Here is a 21,829-nt window from a genome sequence, read left to right on the forward strand (position 1 = left end):
TTGCAGAGCTGGTTTTGGGCCTGTCTCACTCCAGATCAAGCCGTGGCCGTGGCACGGCCTGATCAGATAACTTAGTCGGTGATTCGGATCAGATAACAGCTCTGAAGCATACCCTTCAGCCCAGGACTAGCCTACAGCCACCGTACTTTCACCTTTCACACACTCCCTCCTAAGTCCGGCTAAGATTGCGTAACAGTATCCCTGTCCGGCCTTGGCTGTGCCAACACAGACTGACCAAGACAAATTTCACTCATATGATAAGGAGCAGCCGGAAAGTGGGGTGTTGCGTCGCATCCCTGAAGTTGTACAGCTCCCGGCTCGTCTGATTGTGAGGAATGTGTAGTACGGAGTAGAAGATAAACATGCACAGATGAATGAGGAATAAATTTATGCAGAGAAAGTAATCACCAAGACACAAGCATTTGTGAACTAGGACACCAAGTGGCATCCTTTTCTGAGTAAATCTTCGGCTCACAGTGACTGCTGTATTCATTGCAGTTGCTTTACCTAGACTGAGTCCAAAACTTTCTATCTACCACACTCACCTCTACTCCTTCTCATCTGCTCGTTGCGCTCACAAAAAACATGCCATCAAACGAAGGCCTCATCACTCTCGCGCGTCGATTCCGCGTCCTCATCGCAGGCGCCTCCTACGGCGGCCTCAGCGCAGCCCTCACCCTCCTCGACCTCTCCCGCGGCAAGCTCGCCCGCTTCAACTACGACTCTGAGATCAAACCGCCACAGTACCACATCCCAGTAGACATCACCCTGGTAGACGAGAAAGATGGATTCTGTACGCCTTTTGCCCTATACCTCGAAAGCTAAGCTAACAAGTTAGACCATCTAATTGGATCCCCAAGGGCGCTGGCGGACGAGCAATACGCCTCGGATACGTGGACGCGCTTCGGAGACATCAAGGCTCTCCAGTCGCCACATGTGCGCTTTATCCGGGGTAGTGTCAGCGCTATCGACTGCAAGAGCAAGACGGCTACGATCCTCGACTCGGTGAGCAAGACGAGCAGGGAAGAAGGGTATGACTTCTTCATTGCGGGGACAGGGCTGCGGAGGGTATTTCCTACTGTTCCGCAGAGTCGAACGCGGGAGGAGTTTCTGGCGGAGGTGAGGAGGTATACGGCCGATGTGGTGAATGCTCGGCAGGGAGTAGTTGTTGTTGGTGGAGGTATGTTCTCGTCTCATTAGATTAAGCAAGGCTAACGCGAGACAGGCGCCGTTGGAACGGAAATGGCAACGGAAATCAAGCTGCTCTATCCCCAGCTGAATGTTACGCTGATACACTCGCGTGATCGCCTTCTCGCCGCTGAGCCTCTGCCGGACGAGTTCAAGGACCGCGTGGGGGCGGTCATTCGCGAGACAGGCGTTGAGCTCATCCTGGGCCAGCGCGTTGTCAGTACCACCGCGGTAGAGGAGAAGACGGGGCGAGTCTGGAGTCTGACGCTGGCGGACGGCCGCGTGATCAAGGCGGGCCATGTCCTCAGTGCGGTGTCGCGGTGCACGCCTACCTCGTCGTATCTGCCACCGCAGGCCTTGGATGACGAGGGTCACGTTAGGATTCAGCCATCGTATGTTCTTATTTTCCCTTCAGTTGACGATTACTAATGACGCAGTCTGCAATTCCCGTCGACGATCGCGAATGCCAGCCACCACTTTGCCGTCGGCGACCTGGCCGCCTGGTCAGGAATCAAACGCTGCGGTGCGGCGATGCACATGGGCCACTATGCGGGATATAATATCTACCAGTTGATGCTGGCCAAGTGCGTCGCCTCCAAGCCTGCTTTTCAGGAACTGCAGGAGATTCCGCCCATGATCGGGCTTTGCCTGGGTAAGACGGCTGTCTCGTATCACCCGGTGGACGGAGTCAAGGATGGCGAGGATATTCTGGCGTCCATGTTTGGGGATGATATGGCGTACAAAGGTATGTTCCCTCGTGCTGTCCAGGGTGGTGCTAATCTAGTTACAGTGTGCTGGAATTATATGCGGCTGGCGGAGCCATGGGATGCCTAGCTCGTAGTACAAAGCAGGTCTTTGTAGAGGATCGATTGTTCAAGTATAATGGCAAATCACATTAATCATGGCATCATGGTATCATACATTCAATCACTTCTTAAAGTCTCCTTCCTCGACTTGGACTGGAGATCCAGGTACGGCGCTTCCCCAAGGCTACACACTCTGTCTCCAGCGCGCGCTTCGGCATAGTCGTACGTGGCACAGTGCCAGGTCGACCTGTTATCCCAGATGGCCAGATCATTCTTGTTCCATCGGAAACGCACCTGAGCGTCGTGGTTTTGCGTGACCAGCTGTGATCGTCAGTTCTCGAGCACTCCCATAAAATGAACAAACTGCAGCAAAACATACATTAAACAAATACTGAAGCAGCACGTCCGACTCATCCTTGGTCACCCCGTTGATCCTCTTGGTGAATCCCCGGTTGACATACACCGATTTCCACCCAGTCACAGCTATCATCATCAGTCATGCAGTCTACCAGAGCAATAGGGACAACGTACGATTCGTCCGAATAACCGGATGCACAGCCTGCAACTCCTCGCCCACATTCAACGGCGACCCCCTCACTCCCTTCCGCAGAGGATTCCCCAACCGCCTCGCCTCATCATGGAAAAAACTCGCATCGTGCGTCGCCGTCAGCCCCTCAAGGAACGTCGCCATCGCCGGCGACAACCTATCGTACACCTCGTACCCCGACGCCCAGAGGGTATCGCCGCCCGTCGGCGGGAGGGTGTGGATCTTGAGCATGGCGTAGTCGGAGGGGACGCGCTCGAAGCTGATATCCGAGTGCCAGCCAACAGAGGCGAAGCGGCTGGTGTCGCTGAGCTGGTGGGTGAGGCCGCCTCCTTTCTTCTGTTTCTCGCTGCTGATGACGCTGATCTGGTCGCCTAGTTCGCTGCCTTCCTCGGTGAGAGGGTGGACATGTAGCCCAGAGGATTCGGGCTGTATCAGTTTAGCAGCTCGCTGCGGTGTCGCTGGAAATAGGGCTAGCTTACGCATCCGGCGAGAACGGTCAGTTTCTCCATAAACTCGCGCATCTGTTGCGGTGTGACATCTTGGTTACGGAGGAAGACGACGCCCCGTTGGGAGACTGTGCTGTTAGTTCTGGTCGATGCAGCAAATATCCGGGATACGTACTGGTGATTGCGAGATCGCGAATCAAGCGGTCGCGCTCTGGAGATGACAAAATATCAACCACTTGCAGGCCGGTATACTCTCTTCCAATGACCGGTGTCGAGTCCTGATGAGAGAACGAGTCCAGGCTGCCAGAGTACTCCAGCGGCTGGGAGATGGATGGCCTGGCCAGTTCATGGCCTCCTCGGATGGATTCTGCGACAGTGGGCATTCCTGCTTCGTTGTCTACAATATTATCAGTTGATCGTCACAAGTGTCTATTACGTGGGAAATTGAACCTATATATTATCTACTATAGGAAATACCGGCAATCACCGAATGACACCACCACTCCACTGACTCGGTCTCGGGCTATCCATGACCATGCAAACTCACGAATTAGCCGTCTAGACTATCATTCGGTCTTTAATTCCATTTCCCCGCACTGGAGGGGCTCCAATCCATCCAGAGGAAGAGAAAGCAACGGCGCTGTTCTCGGTGGGGCATCGGCGAAATTCTCGGTGCCACCACCCTCTAACTTTGGCTGCTCCGCGAATCAATTGGTCGACTACTCTGCATTACCAGGCGGATTAGGAGCATCTCCTTCCTCTATACGGAGTAGAAAGCTACTCATGCAGCATCTGGGGTACAAGTTATGAGAATCTGGGGAAGACACGCTGCTGCTCAGCCGGTAGCGAGTCAGCTACACATCACAGTATGAGTGCGATGAAGCTGTTGAACAGTTTCTAGTATGACTGAAATAATCAAATCGGACACAAGCCGATTTAAGGTATAAATCCTGATGAAATAACGCCAAGTGGCCCAGTCCAAGCCATTGGTTGGTTGTGCGTATCGGGCTATCGATGATGTGCTCGGCGGGCTTCTTTATGCCATTTTAGCTCACCAGTCACCATCTTAAGAGCATAATATTCAACTCAGATTAGCTTTTAACATACATCCAGCAGTGAGCTAGTACAAGTAGCTCTAAGTAGCTAAACCGTCTATCAACATGTAGAACGATACAAAATATATATACAGCCAACACCACGCCGATCACCCATGCCTCTTCCTTATGAACCATCCCGTACAAAATCAAAATGGAAGACATTGAACAAGGCAAAGTCGCGATAACCTCCCAACCCAAACTCAAAGATGAAGAAGACGACTCCCATTCCTCCAAGTTGTCCGTCGCCGTGGGCCAGTCCCAGCTTGCTGGAGTGACGCCGCCCCACGAGTCCTACGAGGGATACCACCGCTTCGACCCGACGGCATCATGGAGTCCCAAAGAAGAGCGCAGCGTGGTGTTCAAGACGGATTTGATGCTGCTGAGCTGGATTTGCCTCATGGTGCCTCCCCCATCATTTCGTTTCATGGGATGAAAATACTGACGATAACAGTTCTTCGGCCTCCAACTCGACCGCGGCAATCTCTCCAATGCATTAACGGATAACCTCCTGAAAGATCTGAACATGACCACAAACGACTACAATAATGTACCTACTTTACCAATTCCTGCATAGGAAGTATCAGCTGATGATGGTAATGCAGGGCACAACAATCCAACTCGTCTGCTTCCTCGCCGCCGAGTTCCCCGTCCAGCTCCTCACCAAGCGCTTCGGCTTCAAGCGCGTCCTGCCCTGCATGATGATGGCCTGGAGTTTAGTCTCCTGGACGCAAGCATGGATGACCTCCCGGGCTGCATTCTACGTGACTCGTGCGCTGATCGGCGCGTGCGAGGGCGGGTTCATCCCCGGGACGATTCTCTTCGCGACGTATTTCTACAAGACGGGGGAGTTGTCTGTGCGGCTGTCCTTTTTTTGGTCCACACTTAATGTAAGTGTCTCTAGACCCGGTTAATGGCTGTGATGCTAATGGATGTAAGGTTGCACGTATTATCTCCTCGTTGCTGGCGGCGGGAATTCTACAGATGCGCGGTGTCCACGGCCAAACGGGGTGGTTCTGGCTGTTTCTGATTGAGGGATTGTTGACTTTTGCTATTGGGTTGCTTGTATGTACTGTACTGAGCTCCATTGGATGGCAGCGACTAACGAAAGCAGAGCTTCTTCTACCTCCCGCATTCCCCGACGAATACCAAGAGCGTCCTCTACCCTCGTTCATGGTACACCGAGCGCGAGGAAGTCATTATGATTAATGTATGTCAGGTCATTTAGTTTCACTATTGCTACTCGTACTGACAAATGATGAAGCGCCTCCTCCGCGACGACCCCTCCAAAGGCCTCACGCACATCCACGACCGCGCCACCCTCACCGACATCCTTAACGCCTGGAGCGACAAGTCAATGTGGGGGCTGTACCTCATCGGCTTGGTCGCGTATATCCCGCAGTCACCTGTGCAGGCATACCTCTCGCTCACCCTCAAACGCCTCGGCTTCTCTACCTTCGACGCAAACATGCTCTCCATCCCCTCCGCCGCACTGCAGATCATCCTCATGCTGGCGCTGTCCAAGAGCAGCGATTTCTTCAAGGAGCGGACATTCCACTGCTTCATTGGCGAACTGTGGTCGTTGCCGCTGCTGGCGGCGTTGCTCGCTCTGCCAGCGCATGGGTACAATTGGCCGCGGTTCGCCATCACGACCATGATCTCCGGGTATCCGTATTTCCATCCGATTGTCTCGTCCTGGATCTCGGAGAATACGTTCGATGTGAAGAAGAGGGCTATCACGGCGGCGACGTACAACGTGATTGTCCAGGTTGGCTCGGTCATTTCGTCTCGTAAGTTCCGTTGTCTTATGACTTTCGTATGCTCAACAAGGCTAATGAGGCAGAAATCTATCGCGCCGATGACTCGCCCTACTACTACAGGGGCAACAAGGTCCTTATATCCATCTGTGCGCTTTCACTCGTCGTCTTCGTCTCCCAGCGCGAGTTCCTGCGCTATCTTAATCGGCAAAAGGAGAAGAAGTGGAGCGCCATGTCGGCCGAGGAGAAGGTCTTGTACCAGTCGGACCAGGAGGCGAGAGAGAAGGAGGGTAACAAACGTCTAGATTTCCGTTTCAAGTATTGAGATCATTGTACAATTATAATGTCAGGTATATAGCAACGCCTAATAAACAACATCTGATGCCCGGTTCAGGTTCCTACTATCGGTGCGTGCCAGAAAGTCATATCCTCATTCGGTAATGAAGCTTCAAATGATGTGAGGGCGTCATTTCTTGAACACTCCTCGAGAAATTCCTCTTCAGAGATTGTCCACAATGGCAAAGAGGTAAAGAGGGATGCCATCTCCCCCATGTCTTCGGTGATGATCAGGGACTCTGCGGTCCATGCGTTGGAAAAATTATCGGATGTCGAGGCTATTGCAGTGATCGTATCGTCGGGCAAGAAGCAGCCGTCAGAACGATCTGGCTGCGCATCTCCGCCTTCTTGCAATGTGTATGAAGACCCAAAATTGAACCAACCGCTCATTGACATTACCTGACTCGATTCAGATGGTGACTGGTCAAGGAATGCATTCTCGGTGATTGCATGTCTACACGTTGATTCCGATGACTGCTCAAGTTGTGGCCTGCGAGCCGGGGCTTTGAGCGACGCTCCCAATGTGAGTCCACTAATCGATTGCACCTCAGCCATCTTCTTATACAACAATTCAACCAGCTGCTTGTTACCACCACCGCGAAATGTTGACAGAATGGCATGCAAGCGGGCCAAAATTTGGCTTGGACGACTCTCGACGTCCCAAACAGGAGGCCGCGGGAGCATTGCCAGATTCATAACCGCATCCGCCAGCGAATTGGCAATTTCGTACAGCTTCAACTCCTACATACGTCAGCGGCGTTACATAGGAGAAGGAAATCCATACCATCCCCAAGCCATGCGCCTCAATCGCCGGTCTTGGTAACTGAGTTACTATGGCCAGGAGCTCCTTCGCGACCATCACAGGGAATAACGGTGAGAAAAGCGACGTTGGTGAATGTCCGCTTGTCGTGCTGTTTCTTGACAGATTCTTCCACAGGATCAGACGCATCCAATGGCGGGTGACACATAGGTCTGCTTTCTGCACGTCCGATGTATGATCCAGCAGTGCTGACCCGTCCTGCAGCCCATCCTGTAGCAGTTTGAGGAACCTACCGTCCGGTCCCGCTCCGCTCAGGTCATGAGTACCGACGCTCTGGGATTCCAACAGATCAAACATCTTGGACTTTTCGAAGAGGCGAAATAGATTGAGTAGTTTCAGGAATGCGGGTAGGACTTGCGGTTCGTCATGTTCGTCAAGCCCAGGGGTCGAGATGTTAGTTCTGAGTATCACCGGAAGCTGGTGGAGGATACAAACACCCCTACACACCATGTCAGGATAGCCACGGATTATGAGTAGATGGAATTACCGTTCCGTCACGAAAAGCAGCCATAGAATGCGACGGCGGAGTTGCTGTTCCTCTGGACTGAGTCCGATGTAAGAAGCCTCCTGATGTAGGCGCATCATTTGCGCCATGGTAATGGCTTCCCTCAAATAAAGCAACGACTCACTTCCTCCAGATTGTTGGTTCTCATAGTATACATGTAGGAAAAACGAAGTCCGGATATTGTCCAAGCTCGGTCTTGATCTATATCCATACGAATCACGGGCGTGCAGGCACTCGGCTGCGAATGCGTCTGCGGTCGGCGAGTCGCCGGTAGTCAAATCTTCAAGCTTGAGTTGAGCCAGCGTCGCTGCTGCGACGGCTGTCGCCAAGGTATACCTTGGCAGATCCTTCCGTTCTGTATCTTCTTGTAGGACTGAGATGAGGCTTTCGACATTGACGATGGGCCAAACTGGATACATGCGCATGTGGTATACGTAGAGCGGGGGTGCAAGGATGTTGGTCGGTATTCGCAATCTGCTGCAGTCAGATAGGGTCCAGAAATTTGAGAGACGGATGTTTCAATACATACCTTTCAGTTTGATGATCCTGATGGCCAGCCTGTTGGACTGGAACGGAGGTGCATCCGTCATTTTGCGCGTCGAGTCCACGCTGGGTCTGCTCGATGAGATACTTTGTCGTCGAGCGCAAACGCTGCGGACCTCGAGGCTGCTGAACGCGGATGTAGGTGCATTTGATGCGCGAATTGGTACAGGCCTGGCATGGCTGCCCGCCTCCACAACGGATCTTGCGAATCTTGCACCCGTCACAGGCACGTTTGGTCACATTTGTTCGTGAAGCTGGCATGTTGGTAGACACTCAAGGCATCATGACCATCGACCGGTGTACATGTTCATGAGATGAGCAATTACGACCACGACCACGTTTTGGAAAAAAAACGTTGACTGTCGGACGATCCTAAATCTTGATGGTAGTCTAGATGAGTAGAACACCGCGCTGATCTCCTTGTAGACTGCGGGGTAGCCAAGCCGAGGGATGAACTAAAGGTCCCAAGGTACGCTGAACAGACTTGGTAGAATAGTTGAAGAGTGCAAAACCAGCGGTACAAAGTATTGTTTGTTGAAGCCGTCAAATGTGCCCTGGAAAAATTCACAATATTTCTTCAGAAGTCAGCATTGGACAAAGCTTGTCATTATCGACTCGCGATCTTGCATGTTACAAGCCCAAAGTTGCGTTACTTTCTCCACGCGGCACGCCATCGCTAGGCCCACTATGGCGTAGAGGTTCTGGTTGGACCATGAACCGGACATCAAAAGCCTGAGACACGTTCATGCTAGACCCAGAAAGAATCCTGTTGTGGCTGGAGGATAAGAGTATTGAGCATTGAAGGTAGTGATTCGAGGTAGAATGATATAGCTGAGGTACAAAGCTGTGTAAACAGTTGAGTAGGGTGAAGCCCAAGGTTCTGGGAGCGCGAAGCACTGAGATGAACCATTTCTTCCAGTCACCTGACTCATTGATGCCTCAGTCCTCAACTCAAGCAGGTACTCTGTACTTGAATGTCCGGAGTCTCATGCTCACAACTCAACATCTCGTAGACCAGAGGACTGCCCTCATTTCATTTCTAACATAGAGACTACTCCGTAAGTCGTACCCCTTGAACACGTTCCATAGTTCCGTGGTCCGTGGTCCGTGGGTCACTTTCACCAGCTTCAGCACTAACCCAAGATGAAAAGGACCCTCCGAGTATTACTCCGAGAACTCTCCCTACTCCGCACCACCCCCGCGCCTGTAAACAACTACAGCCATGATTGGTGCCGGCTATATTGGCAAAATGCAAATAGTGCTCTTTTTGCAATGCAAACATCATGAGCTTGGAGTCATCCCACCTTCACAAACAATACATTGACCAATTTCCTTTTAAGGTCCCCGACCCGCTTACACTGTGTCGTACGTTTTGCGGCCTGCGAGTTGCGGTAGAAGGCTAGAGCTGCTAGCAAAGACGATAAATTGGCTCGAACGCCCTTTTCTCTTGAAAATCAGTTCAAACGCATACAAGAATTCTTGCTGGACTCAGTCGATTGCTCTCCAGTATGGCGTGGCCTAACAAGAACAAAGATATGCTCTACCGACGAGTAGGCAACTCAGGTCTACATGTCTCCGTCATTGGATTGGGAGGGTGGTTAACGTGAGTGTGTTCTGGTTTCAAGCATACAGCACCTTCTAACATGCGCTTTGACAGATTCGGCGGTCATGTCGATAATGGTAATTGCCCTCGGTGTTTGAATTTCAAGTGCGGCTGTGAGACTGAGACTATCCAGAGATCACCTTCAACTGCATGAAACAAGCATATGACTGCGGAGTCAACTTTTTCGACACAGCAGAGAGGTATGTCCTTCACTCATGTATAATGGCCAAGCTCACAAAGTAGCTATGCAAACGGACAATCCGAAATCGTCATGGGCCAAGCCATCAAGAAATTCGGGTGGAAGCGAAGCGACCTGGTCATCAGCACAAAGGTTCGTCTTCGGGCCAATTGTGAATAACCCAGGCTGACAGATGTAGCTCAACTGGGGCATGGCAAACGGTGAAATCCTAATCAACAATCACGGTCTATCGCGCAAACACATCATCGAAGGCACCCGGGCATCGTTGGAACGTCTGCAGCTCGAATACGTCGATATCATCTACGCTCACCGACCGGACCGTCTGACGCCGATGGAGGAGACAGTGCGCGCTTTCAACCACGTGATCGAGAAGGGCTGGGCTTTCTACTGGGGTACATCCGAGTGGTCGGCAGACGAGATCGCCGAGGCCTGCGGCATCGCCCGGTCGCTAGGCCTCATCGCACCCATTGTTGAGCAGCCGCTTTACAACATGTTGGATAGACGGAAGGTCGAGGGGGAGTTCCAGCGGCTGTACTCGCGCTGCGGGATCGGTCTGACCACCTTCTCCCCACTGAAGATGGGTCTCTTGAGCGGGAAATACAACGATGCGACGACGCAGCCTCCCCCTGGTTCGCGATTCGCCGAGAGCAACGATCGGTTCGCCAACAGCGTCCGGCAGAATTATGGTAATGACGAATGGGCGTCAACTATCAAGAAGATCATCGGTCTGAAGGCAAGCATTCCTCCCTCGCCTTCTAGGACTGCACTAACGCGAAGCAGGAGTTGGCGGATAAACTGGGAGTGAAACTGTCGCAACTGGCGCTGGCATGGTGCCTGAAGAACGAAAACGTGTCCTCGGTCATCACCGGCGCCTCGCGACCGGAGCAAATCGTCGACAACGTCGAAAGCCTGAAGTTGCTCCCGAAGCTCACTCCCGAACTAATGGCCCAGATCGACGAGAATCTGGGCAACAAGCCGGCGCAGGATCCCGCTCGACAGGACTAATCGACAGCTTCATAGCTGATAGACCAATAACGTTGACGTGAGAAATGCACGATGACCATGGTTAGCCTTCATCTGTAGCCTCGGCGTACACGCCTGAATCTCTCCTCTCCAGTAATAATTTCCGCTGCCGTACCCTCTCCCTCTCCATGCCACAAGCTTGGCATTCAATCCCACCCGCATATCCCAGCGCAAACCTCCGACAAGTGATACAAATCACATACAGAATTCCATCGATCCGCACCTGCGCCCCAGGCCCATACCTCGCCTCTCCATCCGTCCCCTTCCGCGGCTGCAGCCCGCACTCCACACAAAACCGCTTCTCCGCGTCCCGACCGAACCTGCCCCGTCGGCGTCGGCGCATCCGATCCGCAAAGCGCGATGCGGGACGCAGACGCAGGCAGTACCGGCATGCGTAGATGTCCTTCGATAGCGCGTAGTCGGTGGTTTCGGCGAGGAGAAGTTGCGCGTGAGTGAGGGGTGGGAGGAGAGAGTACAGATATGCGCATGTTATGCGAAAGTAGACGATGGCGGGGAATGGGAGGTAGGCGCCGATCAGGAGGTGGAGTTCTGGAGGGAGACGGAGGAGAGTTGTTTTTATCTCTTTGTCTCCCATTGTCTCATCGTTGCAATATATATTTTCCCATACTTGTTAGGCAGATGATGGCTCGATGCGAAAAGCGCATTCATGGTGCTCATGAGAAGAGGGGATCAGGAGATTGTCACTGATGGAATCAGAATGCGGGGTTCCTCCTATCAATCGTATCATATCAAACACTAATGCATCAAGATTATTGCTGTATCCATGGTAAAGAGCGAATAACAACCAGATATCTATCGATCTCTATCTATTTTTGATGCTTGCTCATAATTTTTCACAATGTCGCCATACACTAGTTCCATCCCCAACGATCTCCGATAGGACATCCTCACTCGACCCCTGACGCCAGGCTCTTAGGGGTCTTAAGCTTAAATTCGGTGGCAATATACAAGATACCATCTCAGTATCATTCTATACTTCCATCCTGTGACTTCTAGAAAAAACGAAATGAACCCATCAAGATCGATCAACAACACTGACCATCAAGATCGACGGTCAGATATGCCAATAAGCAATTCCGCGATTCGATCTCTTTCCACCCCACTCTGAGGCCCCCTGTGAATGCTCCATTTGTCATCATTGGAAATGCAGCACTTGGGAGGTACATGAGAGTGAGACACATTGACGACTACTTAAGCAGTCTACCTAGCAATTGACAATATTGCGCAAGAACATACTATCAGCACCTCATCCTAACAAATCAACCAACCCATTGACCCAACTCCAACACAACCCATCAAAATGTCTTTCGGAACAGTCTACTCGTACCCCAACAACCCCCGGGTCATGAAGGTACCTCCCCTTCCCACATCCCCCTCTCTGCCTATAGCTAGTAGTAGGAACAAGGTACTAACGAACTAGATCCTCTCCGCCGCCAACCTGAACAACCTCACAATCTCAACCCCCGCGTTCCAAATCGGCACCGACAACCGCACCCCCGAGTTCGTCGCCAAATTCCCTTTCGGCAAAGTCCCCGCTTTCGAAGGCGCGGATGGCACCAAGATCGTTGAATCCGACGCCATCGCGCAGTACGTCGCCGAGAGTGGTCCCGCTGCTGGACAGTTGCTGGGTACCGCGCCCGCCGAGCGCGCCGCCATCCGCCAGTGGATCACCTTCGCCGATGGGGAGATTCAGGGTCCTTTGATTCAGCTGCTTATGCCCCGACTGGGTTACGGGCCGTTTGATGAGGGTGTCGAGAAGAAGAACCTGGACAAGTTGGAGAGGGCATTGGGATACTTGGAGAACCACCTCAGAGGCCGCAACTGGATCGCCACCGAGGAGAAGCTGAGTCTGGCCGATATCAGCGTTGCAGCTGCTCTCTACTGGGGCTTTTCCTGGGTCATTGACCGCGAGATGCGCCAGAAGTACCCCTTCGTCGTCTCTTGGTACGAGAAGACCATCGAGAGCGACGGTGTGAAGCAGGCCTTTGGTGAGAAGAAGTTCATCGAAAAGCGCGAGACTCCCAAGGCTTAAATTGTCATACTTCAGCATAGCGTGATACCACATAGCATCTATCCAAGCAATTGATTTTCGCCTAAGGAACTTGTCCAATGAACTGCCGTAGTAAGTGCATGCTGAATTATGAGGAAAATTAAATTGCCGACCCTAATACTAGACAGCTATTGATATCATCAGGATTCAACTAGAGCGATGTAATGATATGCTTGGAGACAGTCCGTAGGTATCATAGACGAGCCAACACGCTCTTGCTAGAGTTCGCCTTCCCCAAAGTCCTGGCAACATTCCGGCTGGCCCAGTCCGCAATCGCCATGTTCGTCACCATCGGATTCACGCCGCTAGCACTGGGAAAGACAGACGCATCCATGACGTACAGGCCCTGAGTGCCCCAGACCTGACAGTCGGGGCCGACGACGCTCGTCCTGGGGGACGTCCCCATGCGGCAGGTACCCATCTGGTGAGCACTGGCGTACTGTGTGCGTTCGGGGTCGACAGGATTCTTGCGCCGGAGTTCGGCAATCCACGCCTGAAGTGCCGCATTGGTGACGCCCTCGGGCGCATTGGGATCCGATGCTTCCGTGGGACGGATGAATGGCGGCATTTCGCGGCTCGTGGTGTGGAACTCCCTTGCCCCGGATATGTATGCTATCTTTGCCGTCGCAATCAGAGCTTCAACAATGTGCTTCCGGTCATAGGCCGAAACTGTGTAGTCAATCCTGACACGGCCATCTGCAGGGTCAGGGTACACTCGTCCCGCGTCTCGTTCTTTGGTCAGAGTGATGAATCCGCTCATGCGGGGCAACTTGGCCGCCCAGAGCTTGTAATCCAATCCATCTCGCCATGGGAACGTCGGGAGATAAAATGCAGGAAGCATTACAACGTTCTCGATCTTGACTCCGTGACCCTGGCTGTCCTGATCTTCAAACTCGTTGACGACTGTGGTCAACGCAGCACCTTCCCACGGGCGGATTTCCTCGTCAAAGACGGCACATGACAGGACAACTATTGTTGTTAGCAAAAGTCTCGGAGGCAGGCCATATCAATTCAAGACTCACCAGGATGKAGGTAGAGGTTACGCCCGATTTGTGGGTTCTTGAGCCCGCTACGCAGCAGCAAGAGCGGACTGTGCAGTGTTCCACAGGAAACAATGACTTTAGCAGCGTTTATGATAACCTTGCGGCTGGTGCGGTCCAGCCCAGCGGTTCCCAGATAAGAGTCCCTGGAGGTCCAGGTTCCCTCAACTCCAGACGCCACCCGTCCGCCCTTGGTCATCTTAAAAAGAACCTTATCCGCGCGGAACCCTTCAATGAACGTGGCGCCACCCTTGGCAGCATCGGCCAGGAAAGTTTCCCTGGGCCCCTTTTTGCCACAGGAATGGCAGCCCATCGTACAGTATCCGCAATAGTGTCTCGTTCCGCCTGTGTTTTGAGGGACAGGTTGTGCTGCATATCCCAACTTCCGAGCTCCGTCAAGGAGAACACGATTACCATAGTTATGCTCGGTGTAGTCACTACTGACACCCATCCGATCGCAGACACGGTCCAAGGATTGCTGGTATTCATAAGACTCGAAAAACGGCAGCCCATTGCTTGCCCATTCTCGGCGAACGTAACCCTGTGTCTGCAGCGAAGCCGACCAGTTGATAGTGCCGCCTCCGCCCCATGTGGAACCAGCGAGGACGGCAACCGACCCGTCGTCACTCGACGTTGCTCCTCCGCTCTCGAACATACTGACAAAGCCCTCGGTGAAATCCATAGGAAAGTACTTGGTTGGGTAATGGTAGGATTTCTCCACGACTATTACTCTGTACCCAGCCTCGGCTAGATTTTTGGCAGCGACACTACCACCGCAACCGCTCCCTACGATCACAACATCGGTATCTATGGTTTCAGGTTCGTCGCCAGGGGGGAATTGCAGGAACTCGTATTCGAAACCATCCGCAGGTTTGCCGTGGATGGGAACGCGAGGGCAGCCAACGACTGAACGGAGCGTGGGGCTCGCCGAGGTCCAAGTCTTCTTAAAAATGGCCGTGAACGCCCTATAGATGGCACGAAGGGGCTTGATTCGAGAAGTTTCCCAAGCCCTAAGGATCCTCTCGCGGACTTCGAACGGTTGGTCTTGAATGGGGGTGGTCGAGCCAGTCAAAATGAGCGAACCAGCTTTGGAACTAGATTTTGTTACTTGGTCAGTCCACAATGTAAAAGATGGCGAGGCGACGTACTTGAGAGCATTAAGGATGAGATTCATGCCACTTTTCCCTTCTTCGTGAACATAGTCTGCCAAAAGTCGCCGCAGGCCCTCGACGAACTGGGGGTTGGTGGACGCATTCTCTTCCAGATACTGTTCAGCAATCTTTGTGGCGTCTGGGTCGTGGATGTGAGATGCCAGAGTCGAGACCGCATCCTTGAATGTCGATTCAGGCACCACCTTGGTAGAGAGAGACTTAGCAAGTGATGTAGAGCGAATGGAAGGAATTACGGTGTCTGCCAGAGACAACAACGTTTTCCACTGCAAGTCGGAAAAGACTTGCCCTTCAGGAATCGGTGGAAGAGGCACATCCAAGGGAACGTATGTAGTCACAGCCTGCTCAGCCATGATCAACAAGCAGCCAAAGAGTAGTAATAAGTAGATACCTCGAGAACGAGGAATAATTAGGTAGAATAAGCCTGCAGAGAGTAATAGAGGCCAACCAGGACGAGGATCAGGACCGACAAGAACCGACCGCACTTGGATGTGAACGCAGAAATATGAAGAAAGTCAGCGGGGAGCGACGTGATGATAAACAACCAACTGCTGACGCTTTCCTCCTTCAACCAAGGAGGTAGCTGCCTCAGTATAGACGTCTAGGAGTCGTATGTTGCTTGCTCTTTCCTAGGGACGAACTGCCCTGCCCAGAAGAGTAATGCTTGCGAACTAGCCCAAAGCCCGGTCCGGCCCTCCCCTCCAATTATCAGAATTATTATTGGCGATTCCGAGTGGGATGATTCAGGGGCCTGTCAAGGTTTATTGTAGCCTTGTAGGTACGGTTCGCCGTCTCAAACCAAGTCCGCATCGACAGTCCTGTAGAGCCAGAAACCGAGGCAGTGGCCATGATGTTGACTGAGCTTAGGACGCGGTGGGTCAAGGATCCGAGAGTCTAAGTGAGGACTGCGGGGAGGACCAACCCCTCTTGGGCATGCATTTTCCAGGCCAGAGGCCTTACTAACGCCATGGCTCTTTAGAAGACCTATCATTCCCATTGTTTCCATATCAACTGTCAAAATGAAGAGTCTGGAGATGTGCGGGGAAGACGAACGATCGACCGTTCGCTGAGCCGAGATCCATTACCGTTTGGCCGGGGTCTCCATGTGAACACCTGTAGGAAAACGTTTCCTATTTCAAGTAGAGAGGTAGAGAGCTATTGATTCCTCTTTCGATAGTGGCTTTCGTCGACTTGAGGACAATTGATCGATATGGACACGATTGATTCCCTGGATTTTCGGCTTTGAGTTGATGCTCTCAAGCTTCAAAGATGGTTTCGTCATTTGTCTCTCATCTTCAACAAGAAGTCAATCGTGGTCTTTGCTGTCCATTGTCGTCAGAAGGCAGTTTGTCGATCGGTATTAATAGTCTACAATGGTCTGCTATGGGTTTCGTCGAGTGGTTGACGACCATGCGCTTCTGTTCGCATTGAGTCCGTAGAGTACCTAGCGCTGCAACTATGCGACCCATCTAGTAGTGATTCTATAGAGTGAAATCATAATAAGTTACTGACATGATTGATTGAAATATGCTACACTTTAATTGAAAGGGATGGTCCAGCAGGAAGCCATCTCATGCTCCAAGTCCAGGCAAAATCCACGAGCCACGCGCGGTTTGCGGTCGCGCGTGCCTTATCTCAAGCGCCCGTCATCGCTCACCACTGTGACCTCTTCACTCACACAGTTGCTCGCGTCCATTTCCAATGAATAGCTGATTCTATGGATTGAACTGATCTATTCCTGCCAATGCTTCAGGCGTAAGTTGAACACATCCACAACGCTTTCATCTCCAGCCACTAACGCCAATGCACAATTAAGGGGTCACTTCAGTTTTCCGGAACACTTGCATGAAGGTCCTCGATCTTTAGCCTGATACAACTCTGATTGTTAGGTAAACAACGCGCAAGTTGGCCGACCGCACCAATTTCCTAAACAGTGTACCGCGACCACAATCATCCGAGCTGTCGATGAGTACTGGGAGGACATAGAGGTGACCGAACAAGAGGAGGGCACACGAACATGGCCAGCACAGACTCCGACTCGCAACGGCGTTCCCCAGCCAAAATGGCCAAGTCCACGCTGCCGACTGAAAAGGTCTTCTCGATCCAGATCGGGACCGAGCTCTTTCGTCTCTCCGGGGCCTCGATCGCCTCCGATGGTCAGTTGAAGTGATCGCGCCTATAATGACCTCCTGCTAAACGTCCTGGAGCCCCGTCCTATTTCTCCCAGTTCTTCGAAGAACAATTGCGCCAGAACGGAGAGAACGCGACTATCCGGACACTATACATTGACCGAGATCCAGAAACGTTTCGAGAGATTGCCAGACATTTGCAGGGTAGGATGAAACACGACCAGTCTTTCGGAGGTCGGGATTAACGCGTCACAGGCTATCACGTAGAACCGAAAGATGAGTCGCAGTTTGTCAAACTGTTTGCGGATGCCCAATTCTACACCTGTACGGAGTTTCCTTGTGGATAACCCGAAGAACAACAGACTGATCCTCGCAGTACCCCGACTGATCTCCCAGCTATTCGAATCCCAAATCTTCATCCAAATCGGCGAACGCCATTTCCAAATCTCGCGCGACATCTTCTCCGGACCCGGCGACTCCCCCAATTTCTTCTCCCTCGGATTCGCCATCTTCTTCGCCAACCCAAGCGAGATCTTCCCCGGCCTAGACCGTCGCGGTCTGCTGCGCCCACCCGCCATCACCCCCCCACGCGTTACCCACCGCTCCGGCGACGTATTCGCACAGCTCCTCCACCTCCTTCGCGGATACCCCCTCCAGATCAAGAATGAGGAGCATCGCGCCCAGCTCCTCCGGGACTGTCGCTACTTCCACCTTCGCGGCCTAGAACAGAAACTCATTCCGCACCACATCAGCTTTAATCCCATCCGACAACGGTCGGAGATCGTCATCCGCTTAGACGATGTGCGGCCCTCGGGAATCCGCCATGCGCGCGACGACAACCCCAAGCACACCGGCTCCGCAACCCGCGACTGGGTGATGTACGCTCGCCCTTTCGTAGACGAGACGCCGCATGACCTAATCCTGGAAATCGGCGACGAGAGCACTATTCTCGACGCACGCGCCATGCGCGCGGGGTTCCTGAATCTGGCGAAGGCCCGCATGTCGAGCTTGGCCCAGGTGATTGCGAAAACCCTGGGACTTGAGGGGAAAGGCCCCTTATACAGGACTGGGGAATCAGCACACCCCTCTACGGGCGGAGACAGCTTCTCGATCCGACTCGAGCGTGAGGCCGAGCTGATCCTCAACGGGCAGGCTGTGGATTACCTGGATTTTCCAGGCGGGACTGTAGAATCGGCTGAGCGGCCACCTGCGAAGCGGAAGCGAGTAGAGGAGGACCTAGAGTCTGGGAGCCTGGTAGTGAGGAAGGGACAGTGGCGTTTAGTGGTTGAGTCTGACCCCGCGGCGAATGCAGAGTTGGTTTTGATAGCGGTCAAGTTGGATGTTTACACCGAGGAGAGGATGAGGAATCGCTCTAGGGGGTTCTTGGGTTCTTAATGATGCCTGTCTACTTTTCAGCAATGAACAGCTATATACACATTTTTCTAAGCTACTCCCAGAAGTAACCACAGGAGATTTCAATCGGAGAAACCCTCCCACTCGTCCTCATCGCTGTCTCCCGTATCCTCCTCAATACCCTGAGACTCTGGCTCTTCCCTAATAGTACGGTCTACACTTCCCTCATCACGCACAAACCCCGCGACAAAAAACCCACCAAGACCCTCCTCATCATCGGCCCAGCACCGTAAACAGGCCTCCAGCTCTTCGTCAGTCAGATCCACAGCAGCAGCAGGAGCAGTGACCTTCCCATCACCATCCGCGTCACCATATCGGCTCTCCGTCCTGACACCGCGGTGCGGCCAGGCTTTCATGCCTCGGGGTTGCTCCTCTCGGCGCATGACCCTCCAGCCGCGGGAGCGCGCTACATCCGAGGCCAGTACACGAGACACAACCGCCTCATTTTCGATCAGGTGGATGGAGCACGTACTGTACGTGACGCGGGTAGCGGCCGGGAAGCTCAGCGCATGTTCGACAATGCGCGCTTGCAGGTTGGAGAGTTTCGTCAGACGCTCCGGGTCGAGGGTTGCGCTGGCGAACTCGTTTTCATCTGTGGCTGACGTCGAAGTCGGGGCGACGCTTCCAGGCTGAGTCTCCTCCTCGTCTTGTCTGCGTTTGCGCTTCTTCCCCTGCGATTTGCCAGTCTGCGTGGTTGCAGCAGCGGGGAGGGCGAGTTTTGGGACGTCGTCGCGGCCGACGATCCCGCTGCCGGAGCAGCTGGGGTCAAGGAGGAGGCCGGTGACGTTTGCAAAGCGGTCCTCGGTGGGGTCGAGCGCCAGGAAATCCTGGCCCTGGAGAACGGTGACGACATTGTCCGCGCCCGCCGCAGCGACCATTTTCTGCAATGTCTTGGACCGCACCTTGGAAGCATCCATGGAGAAGATGTGGCGGGTGATGTCCTTGCCGGCAGCATGCTTCGCAAGCAACGAAGCCATGTGCGTCGTCTTGTTTCCAGGCGCCGCACAACCATCCAGCAGATCGCCGGGCCATTCCTCACTATCCCCGAGTAACAGGTACGCCGGGAAACACGACGCCTTATCCTGCAGAATGATCTGCCCGTTTTTGTACGCAGGGGATGAGGTGAAGTCCACGCCCGGCGCGACGGCCACCAGATCCGGCACGTGCGGGTCAACGTACAGCTTCGCCTCGTCTTTCTCCCCTAGCTCAGCGAGCGAGTTGACCCTGGTATACGCCTTGAATGTAGACTGCAGCTGCTCCTCCATCGCCGTGCGGAGGTTGTTGATCCGCACCCAGCGCGGATACACGGCCGTCGAAGGAGTCCCGAGCACACCCTGCGCAGCCTGTTTCTCGCGCAGCACGGCAGCCTTCAGATCGGGTATCGAGGCGCATCCGCGGCGCACGCGCGCCTTGGCGAATTCCCCCTTCAGTCGAGTCTTGTGTCTCTCGACCGCCTGACGGAGCGGATGGTTTGCGTTGGCTGCGATGCCATTCTTGGCGAGGAGGTGATCGTGGACGAGCAGTAGGGCAAGTAAAGGTGTGAGCTGGTCAACCACAGGTCTCGGTCAGTCAGCAGGAAATATCTACTACGACAGGCAGAAACTGGTTGTAGCTACCTTGGGCTCTTGTTTGAGGATCCCCGCGGCCTCAATGACCTCTTTGAGAAGGATATCCCATTTCGAGGCCTCGATGACCAGAGCGTAGATTTGCGCCGGGGAGGATTTGAGGTTCCGCGAGCTGTAGATGCGAGATTTGAAGGAACCCCCTGTCGACGAGGGGGCGGTCAGAACCGACACCGCGTCGTAATAGAGAGACATTTATCCGTACGGTGGTAATTGTTTGGTGGAATCATTCCAAGCTGGATATGATGAAAGGAAAATCCAGCTATGTTTGCACTACTTTGTGCTGTTTGCATCCGTTGCTGCCGATAGTGACTGATAAGCTTATCCTCGGTGCTTTCCATCCATACCTCAAGAGTCATTAAGAGGACATTCATTCTGTCAATTGAGGATCTACACTCCCTGCCCTGATTCTTACCACTTTTTCCCCACCTCCGAGGCATAGTACATCAAAATGACCGTCCAACCAACCGCAAAATCATTTACCGTCGCCCTCCAACCCCCTCCGGGACCGAACCTCTCCCTCCCCACGCCCTCCAACCCATCCCCACCAACAAACCCCCCAATCTTCAACGACGCAATGGCCATCCGCCTCAAGGTCTTCGTCGAGGAACAGCACATCTCCGCCTCAGCCGAGATCGACGACGACGACCCCCGCAGCTGGCAATGGGTGATATATGACAGCAGCAACGCCGTCAAAACCCCCATAGCGGTGATTCGGCTCGTCCCGCCGCCGCAGGCACCGCATGAACTCATCACGAACCCCGGTGCGGCCGCGTCATTATTGCCAAAGTACGATACTGCACATGAGCCGTATATCAAGCTGACGAGGGTGGCGGTTTTGAGGGAGTATCGGGGTCTTGGGCTAGGGCAGAGACTCGTTAATGAGGCTTTGGGGTGGGCGAGGGGCCATGGGGAGGAGATCGAGAAGGCGTCTCGACGGGTGGTGGGGAAGGAGTTGAAGTGGAAAGGGTTGGTGTTGGTCCATGCGCAGGTGCAGCTGGAGAAGATGTATGAGCGGTTTGGGTTTGTGACGGATGAGAAGATGGGGAGGTGGGATGAGGAGGGGATTGAGCATATAGGGATGTGGAAGAGGATTGACGTAGAGACTCGTTCATAGATTAACAGCACGATTACGGACGGAAGAGAGAATACCCAGATAGAGAACTTGCATTATTCGTAGTGTAATAGAAAACCATCTATGGTGCCCTGATTGAAAGAAGAAAATAATGTAATAACCACGCCATTCCTTCGTAAGCGCCGTGAACCATGAGAATTGAAATAACAGATCGCCGCTCAGAAAGGAGCATGACGGGGTATCCTGAGTCTGAATAACGAAAAACAAGAGCCCCTTCTATGAGTCGCACGGAAAAACTAGGCGGAGTGAAAAGAAAGGGGACGAAAGGCAAGAACCCGGAATGAAAACCCAGTACTCCGCGCAGATGACCGAAATGATGGGGTCAGAAAGATCTCGCTGAATATCATGAGAACAGATTCAGAGAATGAACCTGAAGATGAGAC

General features: G+C 53.1%; 11 protein-coding genes across 11 annotated transcripts; 6 read left to right on the plus strand and 5 right to left on the minus strand.

Annotated features, from left to right (window-relative positions):
• Window positions 1-585: 585 nt before the first annotated feature.
• Window positions 586-2,022, plus strand: Asppvi_002139 (putative pyridine nucleotide-disulfide oxidoreductase AMID-like; the record flags this gene model as incomplete). The annotated part of the gene is made up of 5 exons (XM_043298132.1): window positions 586-793; window positions 839-1,180; window positions 1,226-1,580; window positions 1,626-1,933; window positions 1,979-2,022. 5 exons carry the CDS (start codon window positions 586-588, stop codon window positions 2,020-2,022), a joined length of 1,257 nt encoding a protein of 418 aa, XP_043154067.1.
• Window positions 2,023-2,111: 89 nt separating this feature from the next.
• Asppvi_002140 (TauD/TfdA dioxygenase family protein) lies at window positions 2,112-3,370 on the minus strand (the record flags this gene model as incomplete). Its single annotated transcript, XM_043298133.1, has 5 exons — window positions 2,112-2,315; window positions 2,374-2,477; window positions 2,526-2,967; window positions 3,021-3,115; window positions 3,163-3,370. 5 exons carry the CDS (start codon window positions 3,368-3,370, stop codon window positions 2,112-2,114), a joined length of 1,053 nt encoding a protein of 350 aa, XP_043154068.1.
• An 865-nt stretch (window positions 3,371-4,235) lies between these two features.
• Window positions 4,236-6,163, plus strand: Asppvi_002141 (putative MFS transporter; the record flags this gene model as incomplete). The annotated part of the gene is made up of 7 exons (XM_043298134.1): window positions 4,236-4,484; window positions 4,536-4,631; window positions 4,687-4,971; window positions 5,021-5,146; window positions 5,196-5,291; window positions 5,346-5,871; window positions 5,925-6,163. The coding sequence occupies 7 exons, from the start codon at window positions 4,236-4,238 to the stop codon at window positions 6,161-6,163; spliced, it is 1,617 nt and encodes a 538-aa protein (XP_043154069.1).
• A 65-nt stretch (window positions 6,164-6,228) lies between these two features.
• On the minus strand, window positions 6,229-8,303 carry Asppvi_002142 (Zn(II)2Cys6 transcription factor; the record flags this gene model as incomplete). Its single annotated transcript, XM_043298135.1, has 4 exons — window positions 6,229-6,915; window positions 6,959-7,433; window positions 7,482-7,973; window positions 8,029-8,303. 4 exons carry the CDS (start codon window positions 8,301-8,303, stop codon window positions 6,229-6,231), a joined length of 1,929 nt encoding a protein of 642 aa, XP_043154070.1.
• A 1,247-nt stretch (window positions 8,304-9,550) lies between these two features.
• Asppvi_002143 (putative voltage-gated K+ channel beta subunit (KCNAB)) lies at window positions 9,551-10,849 on the plus strand (the record flags this gene model as incomplete). Its single annotated transcript, XM_043298136.1, has 6 exons — window positions 9,551-9,645; window positions 9,700-9,722; window positions 9,779-9,845; window positions 9,889-9,976; window positions 10,023-10,514; window positions 10,625-10,849. The coding sequence occupies 6 exons, from the start codon at window positions 9,551-9,553 to the stop codon at window positions 10,847-10,849; spliced, it is 990 nt and encodes a 329-aa protein (XP_043154071.1).
• A 61-nt stretch (window positions 10,850-10,910) lies between these two features.
• Asppvi_002144 (F-box domain protein) lies at window positions 10,911-11,462 on the minus strand (the record flags this gene model as incomplete). The annotated part of the gene is made up of 1 exon (XM_043298137.1): window positions 10,911-11,462. One exon carries the CDS (start codon window positions 11,460-11,462, stop codon window positions 10,911-10,913), a length of 552 nt encoding a protein of 183 aa, XP_043154072.1.
• A 726-nt stretch (window positions 11,463-12,188) lies between these two features.
• Asppvi_002145 (glutathione S-transferase family protein) lies at window positions 12,189-12,920 on the plus strand (the record flags this gene model as incomplete). The annotated part of the gene is made up of 2 exons (XM_043298138.1): window positions 12,189-12,239; window positions 12,309-12,920. 2 exons carry the CDS (start codon window positions 12,189-12,191, stop codon window positions 12,918-12,920), a joined length of 663 nt encoding a protein of 220 aa, XP_043154073.1.
• A 211-nt stretch (window positions 12,921-13,131) lies between these two features.
• Asppvi_002146 (uncharacterized protein) lies at window positions 13,132-15,500 on the minus strand (the record flags this gene model as incomplete). Its single annotated transcript, XM_043298139.1, has 3 exons — window positions 13,132-13,907; window positions 13,961-15,072; window positions 15,127-15,500. The coding sequence occupies 3 exons, from the start codon at window positions 15,498-15,500 to the stop codon at window positions 13,132-13,134; spliced, it is 2,262 nt and encodes a 753-aa protein (XP_043154074.1).
• Window positions 15,501-17,164: 1,664 nt separating this feature from the next.
• On the plus strand, window positions 17,165-18,671 carry Asppvi_002147 (uncharacterized protein; the record flags this gene model as incomplete). The annotated part of the gene is made up of 4 exons (XM_043298140.1): window positions 17,165-17,303; window positions 17,355-17,480; window positions 17,532-17,600; window positions 17,653-18,671. 4 exons carry the CDS (start codon window positions 17,165-17,167, stop codon window positions 18,669-18,671), a joined length of 1,353 nt encoding a protein of 450 aa, XP_043154075.1.
• An 80-nt stretch (window positions 18,672-18,751) lies between these two features.
• Window positions 18,752-20,506, minus strand: Asppvi_002148 (rRNA (cytosine-C5-)-methyltransferase RCM1; the record flags this gene model as incomplete). The annotated part of the gene is made up of 2 exons (XM_043298141.1): window positions 18,752-20,233; window positions 20,306-20,506. 2 exons carry the CDS (start codon window positions 20,504-20,506, stop codon window positions 18,752-18,754), a joined length of 1,683 nt encoding a protein of 560 aa, XP_043154076.1.
• Window positions 20,507-20,762: 256 nt separating this feature from the next.
• Asppvi_002149 (GNAT family N-acetyltransferase) lies at window positions 20,763-21,428 on the plus strand (the record flags this gene model as incomplete). The annotated part of the gene is made up of 1 exon (XM_043298142.1): window positions 20,763-21,428. One exon carries the CDS (start codon window positions 20,763-20,765, stop codon window positions 21,426-21,428), a length of 666 nt encoding a protein of 221 aa, XP_043154077.1.
• Between the last annotated feature and the right edge of the window lie 401 nt (window positions 21,429-21,829).

Source organism: Aspergillus pseudoviridinutans, assembly GCF_018340605.1.
Source record: "Aspergillus pseudoviridinutans IFM 55266 DNA, scaffold_2, whole genome shotgun sequence".
In the NCBI taxonomy this organism is placed as follows: Eukaryota; Fungi; Ascomycota; class Eurotiomycetes; order Eurotiales; family Aspergillaceae; genus Aspergillus; species Aspergillus pseudoviridinutans.